The sequence below is a fragment of the Cnephaeus nilssonii genome (assembly GCF_951640355.1).
Source record: "Cnephaeus nilssonii genome assembly, chromosome: 23".
Classification (NCBI taxonomy): domain Eukaryota; kingdom Metazoa; phylum Chordata; class Mammalia; order Chiroptera; family Vespertilionidae; genus Cnephaeus; species Cnephaeus nilssonii.
The window spans coordinates 11,300,336-11,326,111 of NC_137094.1; the positions used below are offsets into that span (position 1 = coordinate 11,300,336).

Sequence of the window (25,776 nt, forward strand, 5' to 3'; positions counted from 1 at the left end):
TTCCTCTCCCTATATAGACTCCAGGGAGAATTTTAGAAAACAATTTTTTTCTACCCCAAATGATTTTGTTTTCTTGACATATAGGTTTGTCTCAATTTTAATATTTCATTCATCTCCATATGAATCCAAAAGGGCGTGCAGCTAAATGGTTACTAGTGGCACCACCCTCACACCATCTGTTTCTAATTAGGAAATGCGGGCTCTCCCTGGATAGATGACTTAGCATGACTCTGCAGCCTAATATTTTTTTTTAAGGAGCCTGATTATTTTATGACACAATTAAGTTATATCAAACAAAGCGAACCCAGGCCCTGTTAAACAAAAAAAATGTATGTCTTAACCTTGCACAAAGAGGTTACTAGTAAATTGCTTGTGCAAAGTGCACGCACTGACAGCTGCATTTTAGATGTTTTTATTTATCTTAAAACTAAGAGCAGGCTCTTCGATAAGCAAAGCCTGAGTCTGCATTTTCCGAGGGTTCTTCCTGGAGCACAGTTTCTCTCAGCAGCCTCCTTTGTTCATTTTTATGAGTTTAATCCAAGTTGCAAATAAATGGATCTGTCATCATTTCTCAGAATGTGTTGTTTTCAACATGACCTGCTGATTTTCCCAAGTGCTCTCTGTTATTGCGAAGTCATGGTAGCACGGCCCATCAACCCCTTTCACTTGCTTTTTGGCCACCAAATCCCTTGCCTTTCCTTTGACCTCCACCCAAGTATACAGCCTTGCATCATTCTTTTCTCCAGATGGCTCTTCTTTTTTTTTAATTTTTTTTTTTATTTTAACTCAAGTCCAAAGTATTTTCACTTGAAATTTCTTGACTTAACCCAAGAGTAAGAACAGCTGCTGGAACAGAGCCCACTCCTGCACGGGGAAATCTAGGTAGTAGAACTCCCTCACATGCATGGCAACTTCACCCTCATAGTTCTGCAAACAGCCCCACCCATTTTCTTTCACTCCCCACAGCCTCGTGGAGAGAGTCAAAGGAGATCCAATAGGTGGAACTGCTTTGTACACTGTAAAAATGTCGGGGGGGGGGGGGGGATCACTTTCTTGTGGCTTTGTTCTTTATTTGAATTAGCTCTGTTAATCTGGAGAAGGGTAACTTAAACAAATGGCGTGTTAGATTGGGATGTAGAGCGACTGATGAATGGTGACATCTGCTTTATCCACTTCAAGGCTTGTCTCAAGGAATCACGCCCTCCAAGAAGCTACTGTGAAACCTGGATTCTCTCATCGTAGCTGCATTTTAGAATCAGTCAAGGGGGCTTTTAAAAACCCTCATGCCCAGGCCACACACCTCAGAGCAATACATTAGAAATTCTAGAAGTAGGAGCCAGGCATCGGCATTTTTTTTAAAAGCATCTCAAATGATTTCCGTGTATGGCCACACAGGAGCATCACTCATCTGGGCTCTTACACACCAGGTGCTGATCCTTGTCACAGTCCTAGGCACATTATATCAAAGCTGTCTGTCCATGTGGCCATCTCTCCTACTTTATATTATTTACTTCCTGCCATGTCTAGAGTTTAGTACAATGAATACCCTACACTAAGTATTCAATAAATGTTAAATTAAATGGAAGAGAATTGTCAATTGCTCCAGATTCCTCGAGATGACTTTTCCTATGATACAGACCAGAAAAGCCTCAAAAAGATGACTGGGTAGAAGTTGAACGTTTTTGTTTGTTTTCAATATTTAAACTATTGGCTGTGAATTTTAATAGATAGTTGCAAAGATTACTAACATTTCATCTCTGAGAGAAGAACAGCTTTTTGATATGCAATGTTCAACTTGCAGAGTGAAAGTTATTGAACCGAAAACCAGGTGGTAAATTTGTTAACAATTTTAAAATAAATTTATTAAGAGTTCTCTAAAAATAATATTTGCTTGGTATTCTAAAGCACTGATCCTGGTACTTCGCATGCTTAAGGATGAATTTTCAACTTTGTTAAAAATACAGGGTCCTGGTTGTTAGTCTCAGAATTTCAGATTTAGGGGTGGAGCAAAGGCATTTATGTGGTTTGCCGTTGTTGTTTTTTCCTATGACTGAGAAATGTTTTATTCTCTAGACAAATGTATACTGTCTCAGGCACTAATCAAGATCATGGAGAAGTGATGTCTGAGATTACCACTTTACAAAATAAAATGCCACCATCAACATACCAGACTAGTATCAGAATATCTCCATGGGAAAATATTTTCAAGTTACATATTCTACATCACATCAGGGGCATTATTTTACAATAAATAAATAGAAGAGAGCCTCCTTCAGATGCTCAAATCATTTATTGGCCAGACAAAATTAAATGAGTGCAGCCAAAGGAGTTAGAGCCCCCTCTCCCTCCTCCTCACTTCCCCTCCCACCCCAAGCATCTCCCTTCCTGCCTATGTTCTTGCTATTATTCGATCTGGTCTGGTCCCAGTTGAAACTGGCTGCCAGTGTTGTCAACCCTACAAGAGCAATTATCAGATACACTAATCTGCTTAGTTGTGATAACAGAATCCATTCTACTTACTTGAAGAAGAAAGGGTTTTATTAGGAGATTTGGGTGGCTCACAGAATCAGGAGAGGCCAAGGAAACAGACTTCAGGCTCAGTTCCAGGAAAGACTCCCAGAATCCCACTTCCAAGGGGCCCACCCGGGAAGCGGATGCTTCTGCCAAAATATGGAAGAAGCTGCTGTTCACAGCTCTGCCACAGCCCGCTTCGAGAAATGGAGGCATCACACCCATTGGTTTTCTCTGCACGATTCAGTTCCAAACCAAAGTCATCCTCTGATGCATCCGATTTCTCGAAACCGTATTAAATGTTTGTTCCCAGCAGGAAGAGGTTCTGCCTGGGAAAGTAGGATCTACCCTTAGGGAACTATATAAGTGTAGACGGGGTGTGTTCCAAAGTTTGGGGGTCACTGATACCCTGTACTAGGTAAGACATTACAATGATTAACGTTTTGCATCCCGAAACACCCCTAAAATGCATTTTGCTTTTTGTGGAGTATCCTGAAATGGAACAGCAAAATCCCTAGGTGTTCCTCTAAGCCACACAGTGGCTTCAAAATCAACGATGACACATTTTTTAGTTTCATCGGGACTATTCATCTCAGCCCTGGAGATGGGTTTATTTCTGGTTTTGTATGGATAACAAAATACCGTATTTTCCGGCATATAAGATGACTTTTTAACCCAGGAAAATCTCCTATACGCCCAGTCGTCTTATACGCCAGAAAATACGGTAGATTTTGTCAGAAACATTTGAGTCAGAGATTCCTTGTAGATACATTTTACACTGATACTTCATCTTCAAGGGTAAAGATAATATTTGTCTCATTGTGTGAGTGAAGAGTATATTAAAATGCTTAATTCTTGAGTGGAAGTAGGGGACAAAAACTTGCCTACAAGTATGGGCAGCAAACAGAATAGCCAATGTCCTTTAATTTAACAATATATACCCACTAGAGGCCCCGTGCATGAAATTCATGTACGGGTAGGGTCCCTAGGCCTGGCCAGCGATCAGGGCCGATCGGGGCCTTCCAGCTACCATCCAGGGCCTTCCTTTCCCAGCTCATTCTGTGCTGCCCCCTGGTAGTCAGCACATGTCATAGCAAGCAGTTGAACTCCCGGTCAGTGGAACTCCCAAGGGGACAATTTGCATATTAGCCTTTTATTATATAGGATAACATGTATGCAACATACTTACCAACACTACCCTATATTCACCAGTACAAAGGTTGATTCATCATATTGAAAGCAAAGGAAGAAAAGAAGGAAGGAAGGAAGGAAGGAAGGAAGGAAGGAAGGAAGGAAGGAAGGAAGGAAGGAAGGAAAGACCATTTGCCTTAGTTTAGACAAAGCTACCTGACATCTGGGATAGATGCCAATTAAAAAGAGAGACAAAGTTCAGCCAAATGTGATAATTACATAAAGCAGCATGGGTTTCCTTTAAACAGAAAGGGAGGTGGCTTGAAATTAATACTGGGCTTAGCTCATTGCCTCTCATGTGAATTATCTAGTACAAATTCAATGCATGTGCAGAGCTTCCAGGAGCCCGTTATCGCTTGCTATTGGGACCTCTGCATGTGCCCGTGATGAAAACTTCCCAAGTCATCTCATGAAACCCAATCTGCTCAAACTTCATTCTTGGGAAAGGTTTTTCTCTCCGTATTGCATCACCTGGCCAAGACTTTGAAGTAGCCAAAAATCTTTATTCTCAAAAATCTTTATGCTCCTAGTCTCCCTGACTGGGAGCATAACTAGCCCCTTTGCTCCACCTAGGGGACCAGGAACTTTAAGCATCTACCTTACCCTTCATTGGCAATCTATTACCTGATTTCATTCATGTCAAGAAAAAGACACCTGATAGCTTAAGGTTCAATATCCTATCAGGAGGTAACTGTTAGGGTCACCGAAGGAGGAGTGCACAGGCTGAAAGAGGTGAAGCATTATGAATTTATTAGGTCATCTGGAAAACGAGACGGGCTGAGCCCCAAAATGGCACCAGCAACCAGGAACAGGGAGACAGAGATTTTAAAGGACTCTAGGCGGGCTTTTTCTGGGCGGAGAATTCTCTGGGCGAGTCCTGAGGTGAAAGATAATGGTCTTAGCAAGAGGAATTTGTCTAAGCAAAAGGGAACGTTGGTTGTGAAATGATCTAAAGATTAGTTCCCAGCGGAAGGGGTATCCATTCAATTATTTGATCAGACCTAACAGTAAGAGAGCTAAGTCTTACATTTAAAAGAAGAGAAAAAAAGACATTAATGGCAATCAAGGGTATTTTCCAATTAATAGAAGGATTTTAATAAAGGTTTAGGAGAAAGATGGATAAATATCTAAAGAATCCATCTCTCAATGAAGCTCAATGGCCTGTAAAGGAAAAGATGTAATGCAACTGTCTTTTCAAAAAGTCTTAAACCACATCTTTTTCCAATAAAATAATTCGTAAAGGAATAAATTGGTATTCCCTATTTCCACCCCTCTTTCCACCCCCATTGCCATTGACTCAATTCAAACCATTACCATGTAGCTTTTAGTAAGGCAAATGCATCCTGGGATTCCAAGTTTCCAAGCCCTCCATAGCACCACCAGAGTCGTCTTCCAAAAATAAGTACTATGTTTGTTCACTTCTCGAACTTCTTCAAAAATTACTAGTTACCCAAAGAATAAAGCCTCGATTTCTCATGATGGCACAGAAAACCCTTTGATTAATATAAGCGCAGCCTTTCGGCTCCTATTCAGTCACAGGTTCCAAAGATTTTTCACTCCAAAGTCTCAATCCTGCTCAGGTTTGGAGATGATTCTGCATGAGCCAGTCATATCTTTTGGGAGGATGGGGCCCTTGGGGTCTGGAACTAGCCTTGCTGCCCTAATATTGGCAACTGGTATATGTTGGTTTAACCCTCCCCATGTTACAAGCCCACCAAGAATCAGCCTTGTCAATGACCTTCCAATATTTGTCTTCTACTTATTACTGTATCTAGGCTTTAATTCCCTATTTTACCCTACACTTCTACCACCAGGACTCCAGCCATGTTCAGAAGGTCAGCCTACTTGTATAGGCCTATAGAACCCTATAAACCGAAGGCAGATGCTATATGACCAGAACCTCAGTGACAGCTGGAGATCAAACCCATCTTAATCATCACCTACGTGAAACTTGGTTATCACCATCTAGAGACTCCGGCTGCTGTGTTCTATCCAATAGGTCCGATTCTTTAGCATGTCAATGCTAACCCAGATGGCACCAAATGATCTTCTGAAGCCAAAAGTATGGTGAATTTTCTCAATCCTGGCCCTACCTGCTCCAGGGTGGCTCCTTAGTTTATACCTAAGAGGTCCCAACATGCTTTCTGCGTACTCCACAAAAATGATGGCTCTACAGTCTAGCCACGGATCCTTGAATACAACATGATGGTCTTTTACATCAACCCTGGTCCAAGTGGTTTGCTCTGCTTAGGCTTTTCTTACCTTTGTCCAATCATCTGACTCCTACCAGTCTTTCAAGCGCCACTCCTGTGAAGTCCTCATTAAAACCCTCAAGTTTGCTCCCACTTGGCACATGCCTTGATTATGGAACTTCTCAGATAACATTATAATTTTTTTTTTGTTCTCACATATGTTTACCCCCAAAAGATTGATACCTCCTTAAGGACCAGCTTAGCTCTTAACAGCTCCTTCCTCACTCACAGCTGAGACCATATGTGCCCTGTAAAAATGTCCCTGGGACGACTCCAACTTTTCCTGGAGCACGTCCAGGGTCCGCTCCCACTCTCTTGTCCAAATCCCTTGTTCTAGGCTAGGACTCACTCGCCTCCTAGCCAAATGCCTTGTTCCTGGATAAACGGGTGGGTTCTGGCCCTCTGGCCTTGCCTCTTGAGGTTGAGCCTTTCAACTTTCTTCCTGGCTTTTGATTTCCATCCCATCCTTGGATCTCCTTGAGCAAGTTGCTCTTCTACCCACTGGCCAGAAACACCCCAGCCTGCGTCCAGCCCAGGCTCTAGGGACTCTCACTTAGGTCCTGCTTGTCCAGGCAGAAAGTTGGAACAAAACAAATAAACATCTTTGCGGTTGGTGAAGCTTTTTCCTAATGAAAGAGAACAAAGGCTTCTTCTTCATAAGGAATATTGATTTATCTCTTGAAAAGCAGGATGATACGATAACTGCTCTGCAAACCATGATTTCAAGCCAAGCCAAGAGGCTCCGCAGATGACACGCAAGTGACATCAGGTGAAAATAAAGACCATTTCAGAAACTAATTTATTCAGTGAAAAAGATGACCACAATAGGAACAGTCATGGAAATACTTTATCATTTCATCCCTCATACTTGCTACCCTGCATACTGACTTTTCTCAATTCCTTGAACATGTCATGGTTTCCTCATGCTGTTGAGTCTATTATAAACCCCATGTCAAACAGTCTTGCCTCTACCATTTTCCCCCTGATCGTATCATTTTCATCTTTCAGGTTTCAGGTAAATACCATCTCCTCCTGGAGTCCTTTTCAACTACCTTATTGCACACAGTACTCCTCTCATTAAATAAATTTCTTGTTCATTTGTTTGCAACTCCCAGTAGACTCAGGATGGGGATGGTGAGTCTAGATACCAGGTCATTTAGGACAGGTTATGGCATTTAGCTCATGTTCAATAGGTATTTGTTGGGTGAATGAATTGACAGCAGTCATTGCTATCTCATATCTAATGGGGCTGCTCACAGGAGGAATAACACTTGTATACAGATGTAGCCAAAACAGACTGGATGTGTTCACTACAGGGGAGGAACATGGGAAGGGGAGGGAGAAAAGACAAAGGCCATTGATCAGGTGAAGACACTGAGCTGAGACTGTGATGTGTGGCACATCACGGCCAGAGAACTGGCTGATGTCACCACTGATTGTATGGCTTATCTGTTTGCGGCTTTCATCTCTCTTAAAATTTATTCTTGTTATTGGAGCAGGACAGAGAAGAGAGGGTATGTATAGATATATATGTCTTAGTATTTGTCCCAAATCAGGGTCTAGCTGAATCAGTTTGAGAAATTAACCTTTGAGGCCTCCGTTTCCTCATTTGAAAAATGGGATAGCCCTAGCTGGTTTGGCTCAGTGGACAGAGCTTCAGCCTGCAGACCAAAGAGCCCCAGGTTCGATTCTGGTCAAGGGTACGTACCTTGGTTGCAGACTCCTCCCCGGCCTAGGCCCAGGTCGGGGCTCATGAAGGAGGTAACCAATTGATGTGTTTCTCTCACATCGATGTTTCTCTCTGTCTTTTCCTCTCTCTTCCGCTCTCCTTAAAAATCAATGGGAAAATATCCTGGGGTGAGGATTAACAAAACACACACACAAAAAAGAAAGAAAAATGGGATAATAACAACTAACTTGCAGATTATAATGAAGATTAAATGAAATAATGTGCACAGGGGGCTTGGATGTAATAGATACTAAAATGGCAGTGGAGGAGGAGGAGAGAGAGGAGCGAGGAGGAGAAATGATGCCATGTGATTTTTGCAGGAGTGAAAATAACAGGATAGCAGAGTAACCTCCATGGCCAATGAAATACCAGGATAATGACTTCCTTAAAGTAACAAAAGGTTTTTGTTGTTGTTTGGTGGGTTTTTTGTTGTTGCTTTGTTTGTTTTTTTACTATGGAGATCTTTGTAGTGAAGAACAAGAACCTTTTCTATAATTTTAAGTTCTTTAATTATACACTTTCTTGGCTTTCTGTTTTTCTTCCTCTAATTCTGATGCCACATATTATTTGGGAAGTCGTCTATAGTCATTGTTCTCCCAATTTCTTCGTGGGAATATAGTGCTTTATTTTTGCATGAGATGTTTTTTATTCTGTATTTTTTTTTTTTTTACATTTTGTCTCATTTGCTTTAACCTTTATGTATGCATGGTCTTCTTTCTTCCTTGTCCTTGCTCTCTCTCTCTCTTCCCCAATGCTTTTTTTCATTTTAAAATATCTATGGGATAAGAGATGAGTCCAAATATTTGTTCATATAATAACATTTCAGAAAGTCATGGTAACAACTAGATTGAGAAAATACAAGAGTCTTGGTTTCAGAGGCCAAATTTTATATTATATGAAATGTATTTGAGGGCAAGAAACCACAAAGAAAAAGAGAAAGAAACATTCATATATTTTATCCAACTTTCAGGAGAATGCACATAAGATGACTAAATATGAGTTCAATAGCTACCTAAGAATATGACAGGAATCAGTAAAGAACTGGCTTTGAAAGAGAGACAAAAGCACCCTGATTGGATTTTCTAAGAGCTCCTGGGACACATACTATTAAAAAAAAAAAAAAAGAAATATAGTTAAGAAACTGCTAAAGATCCAGCAATTGAAAATGTTTAAAGTTAAAACTCACCAGAGTCAGGATAATGCAGGCCACTACAGTAAAGTGGAGAAAGGGATATAAAACTTTTATATGCAGAAAGCCTTCAAAAATATATAGAGAAATTTAGTACAAGGGGCTTGGAGGTGCCATGTGTAAAAATAAGCAGAAGAAGGAGAGATTTTAGCTTTAGCCATGAGTGAAAGGATTATAAGCCAAACCACAGGGAAATATTTCAGTGGAAAATAATGGGCTTTTGAAATATATTTTCAGAATAAAAGAGCAAAGGTAAAAGTTGTTCTCCTGACAAAACACTAATGAGAAATTAAAAACGGGAAAAGAAATGACAGGGATACTAACCCCAGGGATTTTACTTCCCTGAGAAGCAATAGCAGGAGAAGGAGAGCTGGCCAGCACTGGGAATCCGTTTCCTGGAACAACTGGGAAAATGTTTTAAAGTGAGAGGGTAGAAATTAAAGCAGCAGTGAAAAAGCTAGGAACTGATAAGGCCACATTATACACCAGGTCTTGATAGTATATCATTGTTATTACTAGATTAACAGCACACTGTTCCACTATATCAAAACCTTTTGTACTAAAGGATCCTATAAAAGGATCAATAAAACAACTCCTTAAAACAATAAAGCAAACATATTCCATATGTTTTAGAGGAAATGAAGAAAAAATTAGTGAAGATTTAAGCTTGTTTAGGTCTCTCTGGCCAGGTTAGATTAGTAGAAATTCAAAACAGAGGTAAACATTATTTTTCTAATGGTTAGGAATTTAAAATCAAAGGAGGAGCCCAGGCGGTATGTACTGAAGATTGGGCAATTTTCTGGTTAATTTGTTTAATGTGGAGAGCCTCCAAATGTGTGTTGTTTTTTTTTAAAACTGGTCCTGTTAAAATTATTTTTCCATAATATTAACAATGTATTGGCAAGTTTCCCTTTTGTTCTTCATGAATAGCACAAGCATGGATGTATAACTTAACATTCTTCAGCAATATTTGTACCAATAAGTTATGAAATAAATATATATTATACAAATATTATGTACTAAATCCTGTAGATACAATATGCATGAGAGAATACTTAAACATCTAAGTCCTTTATATATATGAACTTATTCATTCCTTATAAAATGCCTGTAAGGTAAATTTTATTATCATCCACATCTTATAAGTGAGCACACAAAAGCCCCAACATTAGAGTGAACTGCCCAAGATCACAGAGCCAGGAGCTTAGATTTGAATCTAGGCTGTCTGGCGTTCCTGGTCTCTTAAGACTGTGCTATGTAGCCATCAAACAGGGAGGTCTATATACTTATGAAATCACTCTGTTAAAAATATGAAAAGCATGGCATGAGAGCAAAGGAAGGCATATCTAACTGCATGATGGGAGGAAGGGAGGGTTGGGAAAGTCTTGCTTGAAAGATAAGTAGGAATTCTCTTAGGTAGTCAGTTGGAGAAGGACATTTCTTGTAAAGATATAAGTACACGGTGTGGAGGAGAGAGCATGCATTTGGAGAAGGAGGGGTTATAAACAGTTCAAAGTCACTAGTACACAAAACTGAAACATGTACATTCACTAGCTTATTTTTACAAATCAGTTGCAGACAAAAGGAGTTTTCAATATGCTAAACTTCCCTTCTAAATCTGAAGGAAAAAAATGTATTCTCTTAAAGCAGTGGTTCTCAACCTTTCTAATGCCTAGACTCTTTAATACAGTTCCTCATGTTGTGGTGACCCCCAACCATAAAATTATTTTCGTTGCTACTTCATAACTGTAATTTTGCTACTGTTATGAATTGTAATGTAAATATCTGTGTTTTCCGATGGTCTTAGGCGACCCTGCTAGCGGTTCTCAACCTTTCTAATGTCGCGACCCACAGGTTGAGAACCGCTGCTGTAGAGCCTAAGACCATCGGAAAACACAGATATTTACATTACGATTCATTAACAGTAGCAAAATTACAGTTATGAAGTAGAAACGAAAATAATTTTATGGTTGGGAGTCACCACAACATGAGGAACTGTATTAAAGGGTCACGGCATTAGAAAGGTTGAGAACCACTGCCTTAAAGTGAAGTAGACTTCCTTATTAACTTAGAGAGATGCTATTGATTGGTAGGCTGAAGGTATATGATCAGGATGGTTAAGGTGACTGGCTGATCATTTTAAATCCCAAGTACTGTGATTTTCCCAAAAATAAAAATAGATAAAATATTTGATTCAGTGTACTGGTCAGTCTAAACTGTAAAGAGACAGATCATCATTCAAAAAATCGGGTTTTTTACATCCTATCTATGGGATCCAGCCTTCCTACTGAACAAAGCTCTTTTTGTTTCCATTAGCATGTCTGTTTTTATAGTTCCTGTTTTCAAATTATTCAAGCATTTTTATAAAATACCACAATACATTCTATTTTCTAACAGAATCTTTAGGGAAATAAGAATACAAATAATGACAACAATATTATGAAGTAACTCCATATGATTAATGTAGCCAAGGCTGCTATATTTTAAGTCTTTCCATAAAATCATTGGGGTCTCTTTTCTTTACTTTTTAAATATTGAATCGTATTCTCAATAAAATAGGCTTCTTGGAAGGCTTTAAAATTTTCTCTAAGAAAAGACTTCATGTTTAATGCTCTGTATGTAATTGGTGTCCCAAATAGATAGAATTGGACAGTTAATTTTGAGACTGACCAAATTTCACTTCCACTACTCACTCACTAGTATCCCGATGCTCTACTCCCACTGCCCTCCTGGTGGAATTCTTTGACGTTTTCCTGAAATGAAAGAGGACCTGAATTTTGAACCAGGACTGGGCCTCTTATTTCCTGCCAATATTTCCACCACTCCCCGCTCCCACCCCACCGCGATCATCCTTCTGCGGGCAATGACTTATTGAGGTCTTCCTCATTGACAACACCCAGCACACCTTTGTCAAGAACTAGAGTTCCTTCAAGATGCTGCTGCTGTACTCACCCATACCCACGGATAAGATCTCAGGTATGGACACCAGTTAAGCCAGAATCTTCATCATGCTCTTTAGAGAGCTCCCAGTTTCTGCTACACACTTCATCCCTGCAACTGCCTCCAGATGTTAGTTCCATAAGGCCCTCAAATCATGCACTTTGTGGCTGAACACGTACTGAACACACCCCTGCTTGACTTCCTGTGCAGAGTGAGAGTGTTGGGGCTCTACTCCTCCCCACTTCAGAGCTGCCCCCCGGGCCTGGAGTGGCTCCCTACCTCCCTACTACAACCTGCTTCAAGCCAGCAGCCACCACCTTGGGGTTTCCCTGACAGCCATCCCTCCAATGGGATGGGACTCAATCAGATCATACAATTGCCTAGACACCAACTCATGGCAGGGGCCCTAAACTACCACAGCCCCCAAAGAGACTCCGTTTCAAGGAGTTGCCTCTATCAAAGGCCACTGGCTGATGGATACTGTCAGCCGAGGATGTTGCCTTTTCTAAGAAAAATGAAGGAAGGAGGTTTGGTCTCTTCAAGACAGCTGGAGAGCCTGAACATAATGAACAGCATGACACCTGTATTTTACAGCAGAGGCAAGCACTGCCATGCATATACTTCATCAGTGCAGATCAGTAATATAACTTAATGAGATTTTTTTTTTTAGAGTTATCATGTATTGCTTTCTGACACCTAAAGTCTAGGTTTCCCCATACAGTCTTTTCAGTTGCTAAACTATGGTTCTTAGTGTTGTTGTTGTTGTTTTTAATATATTTTATTGATTTTTTACAGAGAGGAGAAGAAGAGGGTCAGAGAGTTAGAAACATCGATGAGAGAGAAACATCTATCAGCTGTCTCTTGCACACACCCAAGTGGGGATGTGCCCGCAACCAAGGTACATGCCCTTGACCAGAATCGAACCTAGGACCCTTCAGTCCGCAGGCTGACGCCCTATCCACTGAACCAAACCAGTTAGGGCGACTTAGTGGTTTTTTTTGTTTTTTGTTTTTTTCTATTGCTGTTATAAAGTAAACAGGAAGTTAATCTGCCTTCTCTTCATTATGCATTCACTTTTGCATAATGTTCTATAGTAAAATTAGACATATTCCCTGGAGAACCCCAAAATGCCAATGACAAGAATACAATCAACTAATCCAATTTTCTCTTTCGCTCAGGGGAATATTAATTTTAAAAAAACAGATTATCTTCAAAAGTTTCAAATAGAGGGTAATTCCCACCTCTTTTTAGAGTGAGAAACGATTTTCTTGTGGCATATGCTAAACTACATGACCATTAACTGCATGAATTTCTGTCATCTCTGCACATGGGTAATGGACTCTTCCCCACTTTATAAGAGTCACTTTACAAAGAAATCTGGTAAAATTGCTTTAAGCTGTGTAGTAAGGAAAACCATACCTCTGATTTTAGGATAATTTAGCATGGACTGTAACAGCCTTATATATTCCTTAAGAGCATGATCCATGTCTGTTTTATTTATTTTTCAAAATGTGCCTGTCCCCAAACACGTAGGGACAGTGCCTTAAACAATATGAGTGCTGATGGATGAGTTAAAATAATTCATGTACTTGAAAGGATTCGGTTCAATATATTATATAATTTGACTTCACCATTTCACAATTTAGCTTCTTTGTAATTGGTCCAAATTCCCTTGAGTTTTTAACATAGTTGAATCATTAGCTGAGATAATCTTCACTACTTGGGATTAATATAAGTAAACAGATTGGTAAATTCACTGTAACATATTACTTTCATTTATGAATCACATCACATAAAGATTTAAGTTGAAAAGTAATTGAGAAAACACACTATTTGAAAAAGAATAAACTGGAACAGACTCACCAGAAAAATGTTCAACTATTTTGGTGGATTTTGGTTTTGTTAAGTTCTTAAACATGTTTGGCCTAACACATTTCCCTTTAATTCCCTTAATATACCCTGTGGATTTCCACAGAAATGTGAACCGTATGTTTCTGATTCAGTTATACTTAACTCATCAACATGTTTGGTAGGAGTGATCTGAAGCCCAGAGCCTCGTGAGCAGTCTTTGTGGGCTCTTGTATGTTAGTGAGTAAACAACTGGAACCTGAACCCAGAAATCTTGGGGCTTCGTTTAATACTCAAATTCCATAAAGAATGAGAGAGTTCTTAACTGGAGCAGGCACACTCGGCCTTTGCCGGTGCCTCACTCCAAATCTTACAGCTGGGAGGAATTATTTTGATAGTTCACTCTATTTCTTGTCACTTTTACTTTAGAGAATAGAAGCCTTGGATGGCACAAAACTTGTGAGTCAGGATTAGATGCCACCCCACCAGCCCTATCTGTTTACAAAGACCTGGGTAGGTAGGTGCTGTAATAGTCCCGGGAGCCTGTCCATCAAAGCACTCTGAAAGGATGGCTTTCCCCTCCCCGTCAGAAATTAAGAGGATGGAGCATCCTAATTCCATAATCTCTCTCGACCCACCCGCTATAATTTGTTTATTTACTTAGAGAGAAAGACAAATTTGTACTCGACTCTCCCCAGGAAGTGAGTGAACAAGTATTAAATTATCTATTTAATGCCTATGTTCATCAAGGTAATTATGCCTTAGTTTCCTAGTCTAACCCTGGCATCTTTCATGAAGCTTGGGGACACATCCAATTCCCTTTTGCTCCCAACGTGGGAAACATACATTAAGGCCTGTGCCTGAGAATTTAATGAAAGATGCTTAGTCCCAACATAATGGCTAGTTGCTCTCTGCCATTAGTCTATCATCTCGTGGGGTTTTATGTTTCTCATTGAAATGGCTGACATCTCCTCTTTTGGGAAACCAGCAACCACACCTCCTGTTCCTCCTCCTCCTCCAAGGGCATTGCTCCAACAGCTGTCAGATGCCGGGTTTCCCTGTGGTTTGTATTTATAAAGACCCTGAACACTCTGTAAAACATTAGAGATAATCTGCTTATGTTGGTGTCTACTTTTCCCTCTACTCCCCCCACTACCTCCTTCATTACCGAACCCCACAACTTCCCTGTTACTTCTAAGGACTCCTTTGGAAACCAGATCTTAGGTCTGGAGGCATTCCTTTCCATCTGCTACTCACTGCGAATTAGAAATAAGAACCCCCTGGCTCTGAGATATATGTAATTTCTGCAGAAGAAACTCAAAAACAGAGGATTAGCCTACTGAAATAAGAACAATCCGAAGGAAATTCCTAAAGAGAAAAACAGCTCTCTCACCGGCTCTCTCTGGAATTAAAGAGAGATGAAACAGATATGTGTGGTATTTGCAGGGGGAGAAGTATAAAAATCTACCTTCTGAGCTTCATAAACATAGATCCTGATCTTTTGCTTTTATCAAACTAGAGTGGCATAACTTATCAGAAAAAAAATACAGTGAATGAAATCTGTGCGGAAATGGGTCCTGAGCTCCTCATTTAATAAACATTCCTGGACCAAGGTGTTGTGGGAAATAAGGCACTAGGGATGGAAGTGTGTCACCCCTCATTTATAGTCATTAAGGACTTTTTATTTCCCTGTTTACATAAATCATTCCACCCTATTAAGATAAAAGTCTGAATGGCCTCATTCCACAGTGGGGAGAGGAAAAACATTCCTAGGATGTCCATTTATTATTTATTTTTAACCTCATCCTTTAAATTTTTCTTTTAAAAATCTATTGTATGACATGAACAATACACTAGTTTAGTACATGTATAAGTCTTACAGGTAAATATACAGATATTGGAAGAACAGACTCAAAATATCAGATTTTGTTTTAAGCGTGTTTTACATAGATTTATTTATTTAATCTTCACATGAACCCCTATGTATTAGGTTTTGTTATCAGGTCCATTTTGCAGATAAGAAAACTGAGGCACAAAAAAAAGGATATGTAACTTGCCCATGGTCACACAGTTAGTAAATGGTAGAGACTGGGTTCAAGGTTAGGAAATGTGGTTCTAAAGACCAACCACTTAACCACTAGGCTACACTGTAGAGCAGCGGTCACCAACCAGTGGTCTGTGGTGTCCAAAAGGTTGGCGACCGCCGCTGTAAAGGACGAAGGTCTAAGGAGTTCAAGGAAGAGAGAGATCAGAGTGCTGCCATCAAAAGAAGCCTCTGAGAAAATAGCTGTGATGTGCTTCTGTGTCTGTGAGCTATTAAAAGCTGTTGTGAAGATATGATTTAATAGCCTTTTTCTGAACAGTTGCTTAGCTGTTCTCACCCCCTCTACACCCCTGTCACAAATGTCATTCTTGGAGCTGGTGGCTCTGGTTGATCATAGTATGAGTTGTCATCAAGGAGACTTCGCTTCATAGTGTGGGGGAAGTCTAAGAGTCATAGGGAACCTTAGACAAAGGAATCGATATCTAAGTGGCACCTGAAGATTCCATATCCTATCTAATAAAAGAGTAATATGCAAATTGACCATCACTCCAACACACAAGATGGCTGCCCCCATGTAGTCAAAGATGGCTGCCCCCATGTGGACACAAGATGGCCACCACAAGATGGCCAGCAGGGGAGGGCAGTTGGGAGGCACCAGGCCTTCAAGGGAGGGCAGTTGTGGGTGATCAGGCCAGCAGGGGAGGGCAGTTGGGGGGGACCCAGGTCTGCAGGGGAGAGCAGTTGGGGGGGGCCAGGCCTGCAGGGGAGGGCAGTTAGGGGTGACCAGACCTGCAGGGGAGGGCAGTTAGGGGCAAACAGGCTGGTAGGGGAGCAGTTAGGCATCAATCAGGCTGGCAAGGGAGTGGTTAGGGGGTGATCAGGCTGGCAGGCAGAAGCGGTTAGGGGCAATCAGGAAGGCAGGCAGGTGAGCAGTTGGGAGCCAGCAGTCCTGGATTGTGAGAGGAATGTCCGACTGCCTGTTTAGGCCAGATCCTACCGGGATCGGGCCTAAAAGGGCAGCCAGACATCCCTAGAGGGGTCCCAGATTAGAGGGGGTGCAGGCTGGGCTGAGGGACACTACCTCCCCATGCACGAATTTCGTGCACCGGGCCTCTAGTAGAACATAAAGAAAAATGTAATTTTAGGGGAACATAAATTAACATAGTCTTCACTGTGGACACACTAGAAAACGGGAGCAGGGCATTTATTTGCCCTGCTGCTGGACCAGGTTATATAAGATTTATCAAGATGGAAAAAACATGGAAGTATAGACTCCAGACCAATTCAATCTCACCAGCCTGAAGGTTGGTGGAGAATGCAGTTTCCTGGGGTTGGGAAGTCACTCCCTTGGGTCTAGGGCAGTGGTCAGCAAACTCATTAGCCAACAGAGCCAAATATCAACAGTACAAAGATTGAAATTTCTTTTGAGAGCCAAATTGTTTAAATTTAAACTTCTTCTAACACCACTTCTTCAAAATAGACTCGCCCAGGCCATGGTATTTTGTGGAAGAGCCACACTCAAGGGGCCAAAGAGCCACATGTGGCTCGCGAGCCGCAGTTTGCCGACCACGGGTCTCTCTAGGGTAATTGCACAGCCGGAGTAGGTGCCAACAGGCCCTTAACACTTTAGTTGTCTCTGAATAGGAAGGGCTGAGATGCAGTCACTGTTTCTCAGATTAAGGCGGGACAGTTCTGGTTGTGACACCCAACTGTCATTGACAAGGAAGGATGTATTTGGTCATTGATACCAAATACATCCTTCCAAGGCAGCTTCCTGATGCGCGATTGTTCTTAATAAGACACGAGAGACTTTGATCTCAGTGGTCAGAGGAAATGGATCCGTTTACTAGTAGAAGAGGTCTAAGATAAGAATTACCTGTGTTATGGAGATGGACAAGCACTTCAAGTCATCAAGCATTTTTTGAAAGCCTGCCATATTCCAGGCATAACACTAGTCTCCAGTGGAAGAATGTCCTACAAGTCGCATGGAAGAATATCCAATAGGGCAAGAATTGATGGGAATAAGGCAGGTTCTGGCCACTACATATAGTCAACAAACACAGGAAAGGACATAAAGTAGAACTTTTTTTTTTTTTTTGAGAGATAACCTTGAACGCTGATTAACATTTCATGGTAAGATTTATTTTTAAAAAATTCTCTTTCGCTCAACAAGGTAGTATGATTTTTAATTTTTTAAATATTATTGTTTAAGGTATTACAAATAGTAGAACATATGTCCCTTCCCACCCCCCTCTACTAACCTCCCCCTGACCTTCCCTACCCCCAGCACTTGCCCTCATAGGATGATTAAAAAAAAAAAAAAGCAAATCCTGAACATAAAGTTGACAAAGGGGAAAGTTCTTGGGGAAGCAAGAATATGCACCCAAAAGTACTTTTCAGCATTTATATTTCAGCATAATTCACCATGCACTGAAAATGAAATGTGAATTATTCATTATCAAGAAAGTTCAAAGCCCTTCAACTGAATTTGTTTGACCTGTTTGGCAGCAAAATAAATCTGGTGGGTGGTCTGACCCAGGCACCTGTCCAAGCGCAGTCACATTACATTTCCACAGCATCAACATTTACAAGCCCCATCCCGGCTGCATCAATAGCAGCACATGGGGATGTCTCCGGAGCACATGGCAACCAGAACGTTCCACAAACAAGTTGTCCAGGAGCCAGAGCCTGTAGTTTTCCAGAAAATACAAACTCAGCAAATGAAGAAGGAATCTGCATGTGACAACTCCTCGGAGCTCTACCAGTTGAAATCCATCACGTGAACTTGAGGAGTGACGATTCATCTCCTAAATAGTCAGTAGGCTTTGCAAAAGCCTGGACATCGTCCTCTGGCTCAAATGGCAGAGAAGAGCTTAAAATGCAAGTTTTCTTTCTTTCTTTTTTTTTTCAATTATAAGAGAAAGTTTATTTAGAAAGTTACAGAGGTAGTAGAAGTGAGCCAGCTGGGCTGCGAAGGCTCAGGAGAAAAAGTTAAAGAAGCAAGAGAAGGGCCCTTGGGAGCTTAGGAGAGGGGAAAGGCAGAGGTAAGGCGCCTGGGGGAGGGGGTGGGATGAAGAGGGGAAGGAAAGGTGTGGGCATGCTCCAGAGAAGGAGGGCACACTAAAATGCAAGCTTTCTGACTTTCAAATCAGTATATTTTCCATTACACAGGATGCTTCTCAGTTCAGTTTTCCGTTTCACCGAAGCTGGAGATAGAGTTACTGACTATCCATCAACTTTTTCTCTTCTCCTTTAATATGTATGGTGTGGCCTGTAGGTCAGATAACCTAGACTTGGATGCATGGGTCTGCCATTAACTCTGTGTACCTAAACAAGTCACCTAAGTTCTCTCAAGTTCATTGTCTAGCCTATAACTCTACTGACAACATCAAAGGGCCTTTAAGATAGTCATATAAAGAGTCTTACAAATTGTAACTACCATACAGTATTAATAATATTCATCCCCTCCCTGAGGTTAAGCGTTATGTATACTTAACGCTTAAGTGTACATTTGTTCAACTAAAGTACCTTGTGTATAGTAGTAATAACAATTGATCAGTATTAAATGCATGCTATGTGTCAGACATTGTTCTAAATACTTGCATAGATTGATTTATTCTTCACCACAAGTCTAAGAGGAGTTACAATTATTATTCCCATTCTACATATAAAATATTTGAGGCTTGAAGAAATCATCGAGTTACTGAGATCCTGGTCCCAGAAGCCCCGCTTCATGACCACTAAGGCATGAGGCGTATGATATAATCCATAGCACTGGACCAATGGCCAGCATATGTTCGCTCTACTTCTGGCTCAGGGACCTTCTAGCAGAGCCTCCATGCTCACACAACATTTCCTGAACTTCTTACAGATGACCATCATGTTCTTTCACAAGTCTCTGAATCCCACCTCATCCACCCACCTCACCGATAGGAATGAGACTCAATGAGAACACAGGAGCTATTAGCAGTATTTGTTAAGACACAAACCATAGCCTCGAATAGACAGCGAGTCTGGTTGGCTACACTCTAGGCTCGCACGTGGTGAATTAGGCTTAGATATCAGGATAGAACTTACTGATCATGCTTCCCAGAAATAGAAGAATCAAGAGACTTTGGGAGATTCATGCAAGGCCAAGGATCTGGCTGCAAGTTCATCCAATAAACCCACCCTGGAACATGCAAGGCCCAAAGGATGTTTGTTCTGCCAGATCACTTCCTGTGCTCTGTCCTGAGGCCTCCACAGTGTCAGCCACTCCTCCCAGGAGGCCCTCCTCTCTACAGCTGGCCGGGCCGATGTGAAATAAGGCAAGCATGAGACAATATTATTTCCACGTTTAGTGGGTTGAATATTGTCATTCCCCCCAATTTGATGTCTATCCAGGACTTGAGAATGTTACTTTATTTGGAAATAGGGTCTATGCAGATGTAATCAGTTAAGGATTTTAGAGGAAATCATCCTGGATGTAGCATGGACACGGAATTCAACTATTGAGGTCCTTATAAAAGAAAGGAGAGGGAGATTTGGGCACAGAGACACCTAGACACACAAGAGACAGGAATACAGGGAAGAATGTCACATGAAGACAGAGGGAGAGATTCGAGTGATGCAGTACAAACCAAGAAAGAGCAAGATTGCCTCGAACCACCAGAAGCTCAAAGAATCAAGGAGGAATACTTCCCTAGAAGCTTAGGAGGGTCAATGACCTTGATCACATTTGATTTCACACTTCAGTCCTCAGAACTGTGAGAGAATAAATTTTCGCTTTTTAAGTCACCCAGTTTGTGCCAATTGATGATGGTGGCCCTACGGAGCCAACATACCCCTCCTATGGCCCATTCTATAAAGAATTAGAAAAAGTATCTCAATGACTTTAGAATCCACCAAAGAATCAGAGATCCTAAATATAGAAGTAAATTAAAAGTTCTGTAAATCACACTCTAGGTGGGGAAAAATTCTGTTAATCACACTTCTCATGGAGAAAACACAAGTCATTACTGGCAACATTTACTTTCACTTTTGATGGTCTAATAACAAGAACAAAACCCACTTATAGTCAAGAGACCTTTTTGCTTTGTGTAGCACACTTCCACATAATTATAAATCAACATGCTCTTAAAAGGCATGTTACAGAAAAATAAACTTAAAGGAAATATTTTAGAATGAATTCCAAAAATATAATAAAATACTGTCATATTTCTGCCATCAAACAACCATTTCAAGAAATATTTTTTATTGCCCTTGGTTACTACTGATCTAGCCCAGTTTGAAATCTATTGCACAGTAAAGTTCATTTAAAATAGTCACTAATTCACATTTTTCCACAACCTAAATAACTAGGGTCCATCAAAGATCATTTTTTAAAAACGTATTTAGCTGGGTCCATTTATGCACTTTTGACTATTTTGTCACGGATTATTACCCAAATGAATCATAGAAGAGACCCCAAATTTTAACTTATTAGGGAGAAAAAAAAAGCCTGTAAAAATTTTATGCTTTGTAATCAAAGGTAGGGCTCCCAGCGTGGTGCCTGCTACCCTGGTGCAGCTGTGACCGGAAAAAAAAAAAAAAAAAAAAAGTCAAGGTGTGATTAAATGGTCTTTTTCATATTATCCTCTCCTAAAGCTTTTGAAATTGGAATGTAGCCATCATTAACAGAGCCGGTTCCCCAGAAATCTCTGCTCCAAAGCGACAAAGGGAGCCCCCCAACTTCTTATTTTATTTAGCTTTTTAAAAAGAATTTATTGAATGTATTGGGGTGACATTGGTTAATAAAACTAACTATATAGGTTTTAGGTACACCTCTTCATGCCAGGCTAGTGCCTGCTACTGTTACCTCTCCACCGTGTACTGCTCTGTCGCAGGCCCGTTTTCATGAAGCAAATACCATGCTGATAACTTTGATGATGACTTCTGGACATCCTGTAGCTTCATCAGATTTATTTTTTCACGGCACAAGCAAGAAGCGCCGGGTGGATCCTCTCGGGTGGACCATTATCCTCTGACACATGCCACCCTACACACTCTTTTGTCCAGTGTCCCCCCACATCCCTCAGGGGTAGGGTTCTTTTCTGGTGCCCTGGCCTGATAACTTGAGAAGCGCTGTAGCTCTTCCTTGTGTGTGTTCCCTGCATTGAATTTGTCATCAAATGCTTTCATCTCTTAACTGATGCGGTCTCCTTCTCGGCATTCCTCCGGCTCTCAGACCTCCCAGCTCCTGTCACCTGAGCCTTCTGGATGACCCTCTTAGGCAGGGATTCCTTCTCTCTGAAATCCCTCCCACACTCTTTATCCAGGTAAATGTGCTTGAGACATTGCTTTCTTCATGGCATTCCCCTGCTTAATATCTTGTTATGGTTCCCTGTGGTCCACCAGATAAGAGCCCTAATCCTGTAATGGATTTTCAAACCCTTCTATAATGTAGGAGGGTTTGAAAACCTATTTAGAATCCATCTATCCATCTTTCTTTTTCTCATCATCTCCACTACAACTTCTGTTCTAGACAGATGGGTGTTCACTCTGCTTTCTTCCCCCTCCTTCTGGCCTCACGATTTCTCTTTCAGCCTGTCCCCACTGTTTTTTGTTTGTTTGTTTGTTTGTTTTTTGTTTGTTTGTTTGTTTTTACTTTGGACACAGAATGTCCCTCTTCTTCCCCACCATTAAAACTCTACCAGTTCTTAAAGATCCTGCTCAATCCTACTTCCTCAAGGTGTCTTCTCACAAGGCCATTACATCTTGGACATGATTCACTCTCTATGTCCTTTATCATATGTAACTTCCTGTCCTTCATCCCTCTCATTTCCTGCTTCTCACTAAATTGGCTCAGAGACCCCATTAGAGACCTGCAGACTTTATCCTCTCATTCTTTTCCCATTCTACCCGTCCTTTCTTGGCTTACTTCTTTCCCTCCTTAGCCTAGACGGTACTGCATTCTCATCAACAATGCCCCTCACCTTGACCTTCTGTCCTGCTATCCACAATACAAAGTCAAAGAATTGTTTATTTCTGCTGTTTCGATTCCGTCGCTACTGGTACAAATTTGATGACAATGTAGATTAGCTCCTTTAAAATGTCTATATGCATTTATGGCCGTTTAGCCGTTCTTCCCCATTCTTACTCAGCTTCCTTTTCCTTTGTAAGTCCTTGAACTTTTTTCCCTGAGCTTGTCAGGTTAGCATGTGGCCCCTTTTTTCGTCCACACTCCTCCAGCCTCTGGCAACCTACCCAATATATCGTCCCAGAAGTTATTTCTACGTTGTCAGAACTGGTTTGTGACACACATGATCATGTCACTCTTCTATTATAAAAAAAAAAAAAAAATCGCCCTGACCAGTTTGGCTCAGTGGATAGAGCGTCGGCCTGTGGACTGAAGGGTTCCAGGTTCAATTCCGGTCAAGGGCATGTACCTTGGTTGCGGGCACATCCCCAGTAGGGGGTGTGCAGGAGGCAGCTGATCGATGTTTCTCTCTCATCGATGTTTCTAACTCTCTATCCCTCTACTTTCCTCTCTGTAAAAAATAAAAAAAAATCAATAAAATATATATTTTTTAAAATAAAAATAAATTTAAAAAATCAACTCTGATCTGAGAGATGTTTCTAAAAGCTAGCCTTCTTTTGTGTCTTCCCAGGTTAAAAGAGGGTGTGCACATAAAGGCTGGTGAAGAAGACCAGCTCATAACTTTTGCCCACGTGGCTGTTATTTGAGAGATGGTTCCTATTTTCTTCCACTGGTCAAAGCACCAGGGGCTGCCAGTGAAACCAATTCTCCCTCTTCCCAAATGCAGTTCCCTCTGCTCCAGGCTGGGTCTCTCCATGTCAGTCGCTACTCATTTGCCTGCTGCTGCGGTTCCCTGGTACCTCACAGCCCTGGTTAGAAGATGGGATTTGGGCTTCAGTGAGGTCTCTTAAAGATGCCTCCCTTATTTCTACACAAGAGTCTCTTCACTTGGCAGAAGGGTTAATGTCGCCTGCTGAAATGTCCAGTGTCCTGGCTTTCCTTCTGGGATAAGATGAGGAGTTTGAGGTTTAAAAGAGTTCACCCTGTGGAATATCGCCCTGGATTTTCAAGATTTTAAGAAGACTTAATGATGGTTATTCGGCATCTGACATGTGCAAACAAAGCCATGAGGCCCATTCAAGCCGCTTCCAGTTTGCTCTGAGCACATGGAGAGATGCTTTACCTGCTGGCAGGGCCAGCCTGGGCATTATGCAAGTCCTGACACATGGGGCTGGCTGGCTGGGAGAACCTGGCCTATTTTCCAAGCCTTGTTCAGGATTTGTAAAGGCTCTTCCATGCTTCCCTCCAGTGAGAAGCATTACTTAGGAGAAGGCTGAAAGCCTGATTGTGTGTTGACTTCTAAGCCTTTCACACAATGTAAGTATGAAGAGCTTTACGCGAGTTTATGTGTCCTTGTCTCACTCACGAGGGATCTTGGAAAAATGCTCTGAGAATCTTCCCTTTGCTTGTCACGCGTTAGGGTGTGTGAGAGAGGCCCAAAGCAGAAGCCAACGACTCCGTTTGTTTATCTTACAATTTTTAGCTTGTGGTCAATCGTTACGTTTGAATGTGCTACATCAGGCCATGGTAATTGCTTTAACCCATTTCCTCCCGGCCATGCCAAACCTTCTGGGGAAGCAATTTCATTCTGTGTTTTTGAAACTGCTTTCCAGAAAACAAGGGAAATAAAGATCTGAAGCCAATAGATGAATAATAATTACATATAAATCCAACTATTTAGGTAGATTTTTGAGCTTTTATTTTTCTCTACTGGCCCAGTTTTGAGCATATTTATCAAGTAGGGCATAAAAATATATCTATTTTGCAGGAAATAAAAACACTTAGATTAAATGGGTCAATTAATTCATCAAGTAATTAATTCAGTAACTTCCTGCTTCACTTTTCCTCTATTACATAGTTGTTAATAATTGTGTAGGAGAGTCGAACACGATACACTGATAATCATTTCCATAAGGCACTAGTTCCTGTTATACAAGTTTTATGATGCAAAATCACACAATTATAATGTCCTTTAAAAGAAAAAGAAAAAAAACCCTTCCCCCACCCAAAAGAAAAGGTATAAATTTAAGCTAATATAAACTTGTCAGAGTTCTCCCTTCTCAATTTCACACCAGGGCGTGGTGCGACACAGCTGGGGAGCTGAGCTAATAAGTGTTGAAAAATGAAAAATGCTGCTTTATGGCATCACATAAACTGGCAAAACGAAGACTTTTACCTCCACCCCATTTTTGACAAACAAATGCCAAAATGTAGATGCTGTAAGAACGAAACTTTATGGTATGAGACCCATGGGGCAAACAGAATTGCCGTGGGGGATTTTCTTTTTATTGAGGACTATGTGCAATAAGAAGTGGCATAACATTTATAACATCTAATCACTTTTTTGTTCCTTTTTGAACCTCAAAGGGGTCATTTCTAGGAAAGCTGTGGGAAACCCTGCGTAATGATCTATTTATCCAGTAGTGAAACAGGATTATCCCTTTTACAAGGAGACTGAGCTTGCCCTAACAAGATAAATACATAATATGAATGCAGAAATTGAGGATTTTGAGAACATTACGTCCCACAAATATTTATTGAATAACGATCATCGCGTTCAAAGAATGATGCAAAGTGTTCTCGTGGAACTTATATTAAATAATAGAATCAGGATCCAGCTGTTTTTCTTGGGCTGGTTGGCTTCGTAGCTGATGGCCATTCATTCCCTCTCTCTCACCCAGCTACTCACTAGCCATTTATTTGACACTCAATCAGCAAACATCTATTGCAAGTTTACCATGTCCTAGTCACAGCGGCCTACTAAGTCATGCAAACTACACCATTATAGCAAACTGTCACAGGTAAATCATGAGAAGAAATCCCTTTATCAGGGCCTAGAAATTAACTGGATGGAGCCAGAACAAGTTTAGCAAGAAAAGAGAGGCAAGTGCACTGTGATTATTCTCTATCATTTGGTAGAATAAATGACTTCAATAGATTCAACCATTATATAATCAAATACTCAGAGCGTCAGATATTTAGTGGAATAGTAAATAAAGACAAAAATATAAGTGC

General features: G+C 40.9%; 1 protein-coding gene and 1 long non-coding RNA gene across 4 annotated transcripts in view; one reads left to right on the forward strand and one right to left on the reverse strand.

Annotated features, from left to right (window-relative positions):
- Positions 1 to 25,776, reverse strand: part of LOC307094531 — a 503,912-nt gene that overhangs the window by 470,419 nt on the left and 7,717 nt on the right. The window lies entirely within an intron of this gene.
- LYPLAL1 (lysophospholipase like 1) overlaps positions 18,031 to 25,776 on the forward strand; it is a 55,638-nt gene continuing 47,892 nt past the window's right edge. The window contains exon 1 of the mRNA XM_079763455.1: positions 18,031 to 18,584. Coding sequence (XP_079619581.1) covers positions 18,563 to 18,584 — 22 coding nt within the window. The 5' untranslated portion in view covers positions 18,031 to 18,562. The remainder of the gene's footprint in view (positions 18,585 to 25,776) is intronic.